The 10,000-nt window shown below is 42.7% G+C and overlaps 1 protein-coding gene across 2 annotated transcripts in view; it reads right to left on the bottom strand.

Annotated features, from left to right (window-relative positions):
* The window catches only part of LOC143275876 (enolase 4-like), a 25,637-nt gene that overhangs the window by 13,768 nt on the left and 1,869 nt on the right, over positions 1-10,000 (bottom strand). For both annotated transcript variants that reach the window (XM_076580185.1, XM_076580193.1), the window contains exons 3-7: positions 8,184-8,267; positions 7,351-7,544; positions 5,266-5,397; positions 4,567-4,732; positions 1,823-1,948 (exon numbers count right to left, since the gene is read on the bottom strand). In XM_076580185.1, the coding sequence (XP_076436300.1) occupies positions 1,823-1,948; positions 4,567-4,732; positions 5,266-5,397; positions 7,351-7,544; positions 8,184-8,267 (702 nt within the window). The remainder of the gene's footprint in view (positions 1-1,822; positions 1,949-4,566; positions 4,733-5,265; positions 5,398-7,350; positions 7,545-8,183; positions 8,268-10,000) is intronic.

The following is a 10,000-nucleotide window of genomic DNA, read 5'->3' as shown; positions in this document are numbered from 1 at the left end:
TCTCTCTAATTAGTAAGAGTAGTGGCCTAGCGGTAATGCACCCGATTAGGTAGTGAGTGTCCGCAGGTTTGAGGCCCATACACAGACTGGGATTTTTATCTCCCCCTCCACTGGATCTTGAGTGGTGATTGACGGGCGCAATAGCCAAGTGGTTAAAGCGTTGGACTGTCAATCTGAGGGTCCCGGGTTCGAATCACGGTGACGGCGCCTGGTGGGTGAAGGGTGGAGATTTTTACGATCTCCCAGGTCAACATATGTGCAGACCTGCTAGTGCCTGAACCCCCTTCGTGTGTATATGCAAGCAGAAGATCAAATACGCACGGTAAAGATCCTGTAATCCATGTCAGCGTTCGGTGGGTTATGGAAACAAGAACATACCCAGCATGCACACCCCCGAAAACGGAGTATGGCTGCCTACATGGCGGGGTAAAAACGGTCATACACGTAAAAGCCCACTCGTGTGCATACGAGTGAACGTGGGAGTTGCAGCCCACGAACGCAGAAGAAGAAGAAGAAGAAGTGGTGATCTAGGTGCTAGTCATTTGGATGAGATGATATACAAAGGTCCTGTGTGCTGCATGCATTTAGCACGTATAAGAGAATCCATGGCAACAAAAGGGTTGTCCCTGACAAAATTAATCAGAAAAATCCTCTTTGATAGTAAAACAAATTATACACTTGCAGACAGCAATACAAAAAAAAAAGGTGGTGTTGCACTGTGGAGATACGCTCTCTTTGGGGTGGGCAGCCTGAATTTCATGTGGAGAAATATGCCGAGACAAAAAGTAAAACCATACAATGAAATACAATTCAATATAACACAATGCAACACATGTTGTATTTGTGACCAAGTATTTTGTCCCGCGGTGAGTGGAAGTGCAACCTTCAGTGCAATACAATATGTGTTCAAACAAAGAGAATATCCAGAAACATCAGCCCAAAACTCAGATCTGGAGATATACCAATCAAATGCGTGAAATTTCACCATGCCAGAGTTATCTCCCTTCTTTTTTTGGATGATGTCATCAGTGATATCACTATGCATGTACTTTATATATGGCACTCAAGGAGTTAACCTATGCAGAGGAAGCCCACAAAGCAGAATCATCATGAACTGATGTGTGTATATGACAGTTCAGGGGTGGGAAGTCACAAAAACATCTCTAAACTCATGATTTAACATACTTCAGGAATGTAATAAACTGATCAGTGCACGGTTATTATTATTTGAGTCCCTGAAACTTAGGTCAGCCCTGGAATGTGGATAATCACAAACAGACCCAAGTACATGAGAGCACAATTAAGCTTCAGGGTTAACATAAACTGACACTGTATTATGAAAAGCAGCCCAGATGTGTGGAGGATCATAAACTACCATGTGCACAGGAAAGCCCCGGACCTGGGAATAACCATCAACTCCTCGATATAATTCTGTGTGTGGAACACAGCCCACGACTCTGGATGATCATAAACTGACCTGCATATAAGACAGCTCCAGACGTGACTATCGCAGTGAAAATTCCTGAAGACTGCAGCCTTTAGACAGCTTGACTTTAAGGGTGTCAGCCAACAGGATAACCAAACTCACAACTCAGGAGATAAAATCATGAACTCCTCGATACAGTTCTATTTATGGAAAACAGCCCATGACTCTGGATAATCATGTACTGACCTGTGTGTAAGAGAGCCTCAGAAAGGGGATGATCATGAACTCCTTGATTGATACAACACTCTGTGTATGGAAACACACACACACACACACACACACACACACAACCGAAAAAAAAACCCAGCCCCTGACTCTGAATGAGCATGCACTGACCTGTGTGTAGGAGAGCCCTGGACTGGGGATAATCATGAACTCCTTGACACAGTTCAGTTTCCCTACTGCTGCCTTGCCACTCTGCATGATGGGCACCATCGGCAATGGCATCCTCAGCTGACTGGACTGCTCTCACACACACAGACACACACAGGCACAGACACACACACACACACACACACACACACAGAGACACACACACACACACACACATGATTGTGCACACACACACACACACACACACACACACACACACACACGCACGCACGCACGCACGCGCGCACACACACACACACACACACACAATGTGATTAAACATAACTTCACACATGCACATAACCCACACACACACAATATGCATATCAGATATATAAAAAATAATAATAATAAAAAAAAACTGTTATATCAGATTTACTTTTTGTTAGTATTCACTGGAAACTGTTAAACTGCATGCAATCTAATTTGAATAAATAAAAATGAAAGATACATGTATACAACACGACTGAGTTACTAACATGAAGATGGTTTAGTTTTTGATAATTATTAACAGAAAAAAGCAAATCTCCATCCCATTCTGCCTCCCTACTTGCTCAAGCGCTCCTATGTTAACTCACTCAGTACGGTCAGCCCTCTCTTCTCCTCTACACAGACCCCTCGGATGTCCAGTGGGTGTCTGAATGACCCAACCTTTAGTTTCCGTCGTCAGAACTGTGGTATTCTTTGTCAACATTCACGTCTTCAGTATAAGAGCCTTCCACTTGCAATATTTTGATGATGGTAATTGGGGTGAAACGCTGTTAACGTCGTCTCTTTCGCCATTCGTATGGAGAGAGTTAATGTACCTCCTTCTCTTTCTTTAATTCTCAGCTTATCATTCTACACACTTCAAACAAGAACTTAAGTGTGAATGACGAAAAAAAAAAGATAAATAATCATATCCTCAATCAACCAGTAAAAAATAAAATCTAGTTCTCACACAGAGGGCACATACTTGCCATTATAATTTGTACATGCTGGCAATAAGCTTTAGTTACACTGATAATCATTCTAATTATAATAAGTGTATTTATTTTGTGCTAAATCTTGTGCGGAAACAAATCTTTGTTTGTAAAGTGCTTAAAGATTGGTCTCCAACCAAGGATAAGTGCTATATAAGAATACATATCATGAGGGTCCTAGGTTCGAATCTCGGTAATGGCACCTGGTGGGTAAAGGGTGAAGATTTTTCCAATCACCCAATCAACATATGTGCAGACCTCCTACTGCCTGAACCCCCTTCATGTGCGTACACACACAGAAGATCAAATACACATGTTAAAGATCCTGTATTCCATGTCAGCATTCAGTGGGTTTCGGAAACAAGAACATGCCCAGCATGCATACCCCTGAAAATGGAGTATGGCTGCCTACATGTCAGGATACATAAAGAAAATGGTAATACACATAAAATGTTACGTCTGTCTGAGTGTGTATGTGTGTGTGACTGAAACCAGGTTGAATGACACAGGAAACGAATGATGAGCGCTCAATGGCAGCCACCAGTCGGCTCTACCCAGGTAGGCAGACTGCTGTGCAAATGACTCCAAGATTGTAAAGCACTTAGAGCTTGGTCTCTGATGGAGGATAGACGCTATATAAGTATCCATATCATCATCATCATCATCAACTTTCACATACATGCTTAACAAAATGGGAAAACAAAACTTATAAATACACAGTTCTCTGTACAGGCTTCCTCCTGCTTTAGGGTTAACACTGACAATCAGAACACAGCAAGCACAGCAGTAGCACAGAGTATGTATGCCTAACTGCGAACAGCATGTAACTGCAAACAGTTTGCATACTGCCCCAATTCGAAGCGTTCTCACCACACACATTTCACAAGTTAACATCTGCTTTGACCTCATTCTGATACCTTAATGAATGTCCATTTCCAAGACCCTGTCAAACATCAGCTGTTTCCAGCTATTTCCGCGCTTGATCTTTTCACGCCCCACTACCAATCAAGTTCACAAATCTGTTCTCAAATCCTAAAATCAAGGAAAGCAAGTAGCAGGACTTGAACTTTGACACAGTTTAAAGTAGCTAATTTGACTGGGTATGTTGCAAGAACTGTGCATTACCAGTGCTGGGAGAATTTAAGAAAGCATGTAGGTGACAGATCAGAATATTAGTTTTGACAGGAATCTCCAAAACAGTGTCATTTGCAATTAGACCATAGAATATTCTGACATGAGTCTATTTGCAAATGATGCTGCACACTTAATAAGTGCTCCCAAAAGGGTGTGTTTGTGTGGGGTGTGTGTGTTTAAATGTGTATTTTATTTTTCTATTTGATTTGATATGGATACTAATATGTGTGTGTGTGTGTGTGTGTGTGCATGTATGATCAACACCAACAATACAATAGTCTGGTGTGACATTCTGACATGTCTAATGAGTTCAAGACCTGATTCTGGTTTAATTGTCCACATGTACCCAAACCAACTGTTCTCAATTAGACTTGCCTGTTCACATTTACCCTCACGCACCCCTGCTATTTCAACCATTTAAAAGAAGTGGACGAAATTTTCCTGGTGCAAACAAATCAAAGACAGCCTTCAAAAACAGAAGAGCTACATTTGACGATCATACAACCTGTTATCTGTACAATACAATACACATGCTGAGGAGGTCTCTTTGACTGGATCGTTCGCAGTTAGGCCTACCTACCCTACACTTCCCTGTAACGGGCTGCCTCCTACCTCAGCGTTGTACAGGTTGGCGATGTGCTGGTACACAGGGATCCCCAAAGCGTAGGCGCCTGCCACACACACAGCCTGGCTGACAGCACTCACCAGCTCGGAGCCCTGAATAAACTGCTCTCTGGGCTCCTCCGGAATCACCGTGGCACTGGCGCCTTTTCTAGGTCTGTCAGGGGTGTGATGTGAAGTGAGTGTTGGAACAGTGTGAAAAACACCTGCTCTTCCTGTTTGTTTTTTAAATCTAAAGTCTTCCTGCTTTGCATGACGTTGGACATGTGTGTGTGTGTGTTTGTGCATGTGTGTGTGTGTGTGTGTGTGTGTTTGTGTCTGTGTGTGTCTGTGTATATCAGTTTTCCTGTTTGACAGCTTTCAATAATTAGAAATTTTGAACTAAATTCTTCACACTTAACCATTACCAGAAAGTTAAAAAAACAAAACAAATATATAGACAAGAGCACACAGGCACAGACACAGAGTCACAGACAGACAGGCAGACAGATAGACAGACAGACACAGACACACACACACACACACACACACACACACACACACACACACACACACGTCCTTGTCTCCCCAAGAATACATACAATGAGAGAAAGAACACATATTTTTTCCAAAGCAACAAAAACTATTACTGACTGACTGACTGACGAAACAAACACACAACAAACAATACGAAAGCAAGGAGACTCTCACTTGGCAGAAGACCTCCCTGCTTTCTTATCCTTGGGAGACAAAGTCGCAGGTTTGGTTTCTTCTGCTGGTGCCTCAGCCTCCTCTGACTGCTTCCTTGACTCCTCCTCTGCCTTCAGCATCTGTATGTACAGTCTGCAACCATGCATGCATCACATTGTTATGGAGTGATGGCCTAGAGGTAACGCGTCCATCTAGGAAGCGAGAAAATCTGAGGGCGCTGGTTCGAATCATGGCTCAGCCTCCAATATTTTCTCCCCCTCCATTAGACCTTGAGTGGTGGTCTGGACGCTAGTCATTCGGATGAGACGATAAACTGAGGTCCCGTGTGCAGCATGCACTTAGCGCATGTAAAAGAACCCATGGCAACAAAAGGGTTGTTCCTGGCAAAATTCTGCAGAAAAATCCACTTCGACAGGAAAAACAAATAAAACTGCACGCAGGAAAAAATACAAAAAAATGGGTGGCGCTGTAGTGTAGCAACGCGCTCTCCCTGGGGAGAGCAGCCTGAATTTCACACAGAGAAATCTGTTGTGATAAAAAGGAATACAAATACAAATACAAATTAAGCACACTCTAAGTGAACTGGAGGCCTGGTGGTGATGCATCTGCCTAGGAAGTGAGGACATCTGGGGGTATGGGACTGAATCCCACATTTGCCAGAATTTCCACGAGATGTCGAGTGGTGATCTGGATACTTGTCATTCGGATGATACAATCTTCTTTTTCTTTGTTTGTGGGCTGCAACTCCCACATTCACTTGTATGCACAGGAGTGGGCTTTTATGTGCATGACTGTTTTTACCCTGCCTTGTAGACAGCAATACTACATTTTGTGGGGAGGATGAGACAATAAATCGAGGTCCTGTGTGCAGCATACACTTTTAGCATGTTTAAAAGAAACCACAGCAATGAAAAGGCTGTCTCTGGCAAAAATTCTGAAGAAAAACCCACTCTCATAAATCTGTGTGTGAATGTGCATGACTGACACCTGACTAAATGACACAGGAAACAAAAGATGAGTGCCTCCTTCATCGTCATCAACATAAACAAAATAGTCTCAAAGTCTGTGGCCTTTCATGCCCTGCTCTCATGGTGACCTCAGTTTCGCTACCCCTCCACTTCCGTGCTTGGGGTGAGTCCTGTCAATGTCGTCAGTGTCGGCAGATTCATGGGATGCTGTTGTTTGAGGGACGTGGTGGCGGTCTCCACTCTGGGAGAGACGCTCACTCAGTCTGGCTCCGCGACTAAGCCATTATTGTCGTTAGTGGGGGGCTTAGTAGGTGGTGTCCTAAGTACGTTAAAACAGAACAGGCACCACTGAACACCACTGAAGTGACTCAGCAGCAGTGCAGGGTCTCCTCTGGTGTGTGGCCTCCAGGCGACCTAACATCGATGGGTCCCTGTGGACTGCCGACGCTGGAACTGCAACGGATGAACCCGGGTGTGGCCGTGTATGGGGGAATCTAAATGAGCGGCGTGGGAGTAATGCCACTGAAACGGCGCAGATGATGGGGCAGCAAAAAAAAAAAAAGAAAAAAAGATGAGTGCCAAAGGGCAGCTGTCAGTTGGCTCTACCTTGGTAGAGACCCTGTTGAACAAATGACTCTGTAAAGTGCTTATGGTTTGGTCTCTACTCATGATATAAGGGTGAATGGTTATGCCCTCTGCCAGCCAGACTCACGGCATAAAGGTGTACCTGTATGTCTTCAGTGCCAGATGTCAGGGAGTACATGTATACCTTCTGCCAGACCCATGATATAAAGGTTATATATTATGCCCTCAGTGACAGACTCATGATACAAGGTCTTGTGTCCATCATAAAACGATAGTTCTGAAAGTGTAAGTAAGCCCACCTTCACAACAGGTTCAGCATCCCGAGCTTGCATAAGGGAAGACCGTGAGAACACCAAAATAACTACAAAGCTGCCATATTGTTTCCAACTTTTGATGGTTATATATTAATTTTCACATATGCTGTGTTATTCTTCCTATTGCTTCATGCAGAATGAGTCCATATGTAAGTATGAACACATGAATATGAACATGACACAAAGGTGTACGTGCGCGCCCTCTGTGGCAGACTCACAATATAAGGGAGTCCACTTCGCTCTGCTGGGTGGGCTTCAGGTCCTTCAGTTTGGCGGAGACCTCTCCCCCAATGTAGCTGATGGCGGCCTTCACGGACTCCACCTTCCTCTGGTCCTCTGTCTCCCGCTCCTCCAGCTTGGCATTGTCCATTAGGAAGGTGCTAGGGGACGGACTTATGCAGCAGCTGAACAACTGTGCACAGAAGCAAGGTACAGGCATCATCATGTGGCTTCATGTAAAGCAGTGACAGAAGGAAATAACATGAAAAAAAACAAACAACCCTTGCGTGCACAAAGATACCATGAGATACATCTTTCCTTGGGGATGGACTTTTTTAGCAGCTAAACAGCTGTGCATAGAAGCAACTATGTGTATGTCATCATGCTGCTTCATGTAAAATAGTGGCAGAAGGATATATGGGGGAAAAAAACATGAAAAAAAAACCCAATCCATGCGAGCACAAATGTACTATGAGATAAATCTTTCCTTGGGGATGGGCTTTCGCAGCTGCAGAACAGCTGTGCATAGAATCAAGGTATACGTGTCATCATGTGGCTTCGTGTAAAACAATAACAGAAGGAAATAACATACACACAAAAAGTACCCATGCAAGCACAAATATACTGTGAGATATATCTTTCCTTCTCGAACACCAATTTTTCAGCAATTCAATTTTAAAATGTCCTTTTTTCAAAATCCATTTCAATGAAATTATCAATTTTCAAAAACAATACTTTTTGATATGTCAATAAAACTATTAACTTTTTAAAGAAATATAGATCATAATGATTAAGATGTCACTGCCATTCATTCTGACACATAACTGCATACCTTCTCAACATTTTTGATCTTGCAGAAAACCTGTGTCTGTATAGTGGGTTGTCCACGACCATCAAGCATCTGCCGAGCTGTCAGCTGTATTTAGCAAAGAAAACAAGTTCTATTGTGAAAATGAACAAACAGCCATACACATAGAAACACACTACTGCATGCAAGCATGCATTGGCATGCAAATGGTGAGGACAAGAGATAAAGAGAGTGAAGAAGAAGAAGAAGAAGTAGAGGACATTAAGTCAAGCAGAAAGACCAAAATGAATGAATGCATAAAATATTGCAGGAACAGGACTTTCAATATATAAACATAGCCTCATTTAAAGAGGCACACTGAAAAATAACCCACAGCCACAATGACGGCAAAATTCTGTAGAAAAAATACACTTGGATAGGTAGACAAATATATATATGCATACACTCAAGGCCTGACTAATTACATTAGGTAATGCTGCTGGTCAGGCATCTGCCGAGTAGCTGTGGTGTTGTGTTTATGGATTTGTCCTAACGCAGTGATGCCTCCTTGAGAAACTGAAACCTGGAACTTAAAGTGGTGTGTATAAATATTTGTATTTCGTATTTCTCTTTTCTTTTTTTTTTCTTTTCTTTTTTTGTCACAACAGATTTCTCTGTGTGAAATTTGGGCTGCTCTCCAGAGGGAGAGCGCATCACTACACTGAGAGTGCCACCCATTTTTTTGTATTTTTCCTGCTTGCAGTTTGTTTGTTTTTTCCTATCGAAGTGGATTTTTCTACAGAATTTTGCCACGGACAACCCTTTTGTTGCCGTGGGTTCTTTTACGTGCACTATGTGCATGCTGCACACAGGATCTTGGTTTATCATCTCATCCGAATGACTATTATCCTGACCACCACTCAAGGTCTAGTGGAGAGGGAGAAAATACCGGCAACTGAGCCGTGATTCAAACCAGCGCACTCAGATTCTCTCACTTCCTAGCAAACGCATTACCTCTAGGCCATCACTCCACAAATATAGCAAATTATACACTTATATTGTAGTCACGGTGAACAACAATATCCAGCAAAGGTATAGGAACATCTTCAAATAAAAGCAACATAATTTAGAACAAATAAATATTTACATCATATCAGTATGGTACTGTCTTAACAGCAGCAACAATGAAGTGAATCTATTGCTCCAAGAAAAATCTTAGAGATGGAGAAAGACAAAGAGAAACAGACACTGAGACTAAGACAGAGAGAGAGGAGGGAGGGAGAGGAACAGAGCAATAATAATAAACAAACAGAGGCACAGACAAAAGCAGAAACAGGGTGTGTCTGAAAGAAGTCCCATGTAAAAGTAGGAAATGATGGGCACAACAGCCTAATGGTTCAAGTGTTGTTTGGTCCTTCACTCTCAGGGTCCTGGGTTTGATTCCTGGGCATGGCTCCTGGAGGATTTAGGGTTGAGATTTTCCCAATCTCCCAAGTCCCAGTTCACAAATGTGCAGACCAACTATATAATATAGTGCCTGAATCTCGTTTGTGTGTACAAGAATGCAGAATATCAAATACTCACACTGAAGATCCTACAGTTCATGTCAGCATTCAGTAGTTTACAGAAACAAGAACATACCCAGCATGTACCATCCCCCACAATGGAGCTTCGCTGCCTACTTCGTGGCAGGGTGAAGATGGTAATACACAAAAAAGCCCACAAGTACATACATGAATGAATGTGGGAATTGCAGCACACAAACACAGTTGAAGAAGGAGGAGGAGGAGATGAAGAAGAAACTGTAGTGACATAATCCATAGGTACAAAACCTTATCTATAACATACTTCATTAAACACAG

The sequence above is a fragment of the Babylonia areolata genome, chromosome 2 (genome assembly GCF_041734735.1).
Source record: "Babylonia areolata isolate BAREFJ2019XMU chromosome 2, ASM4173473v1, whole genome shotgun sequence".
NCBI classification, from domain to species: Eukaryota; Metazoa; Mollusca; class Gastropoda; order Neogastropoda; family Buccinidae; genus Babylonia; species Babylonia areolata.
This window is presented reverse-complemented; position numbering and strand designations above follow the sequence as displayed.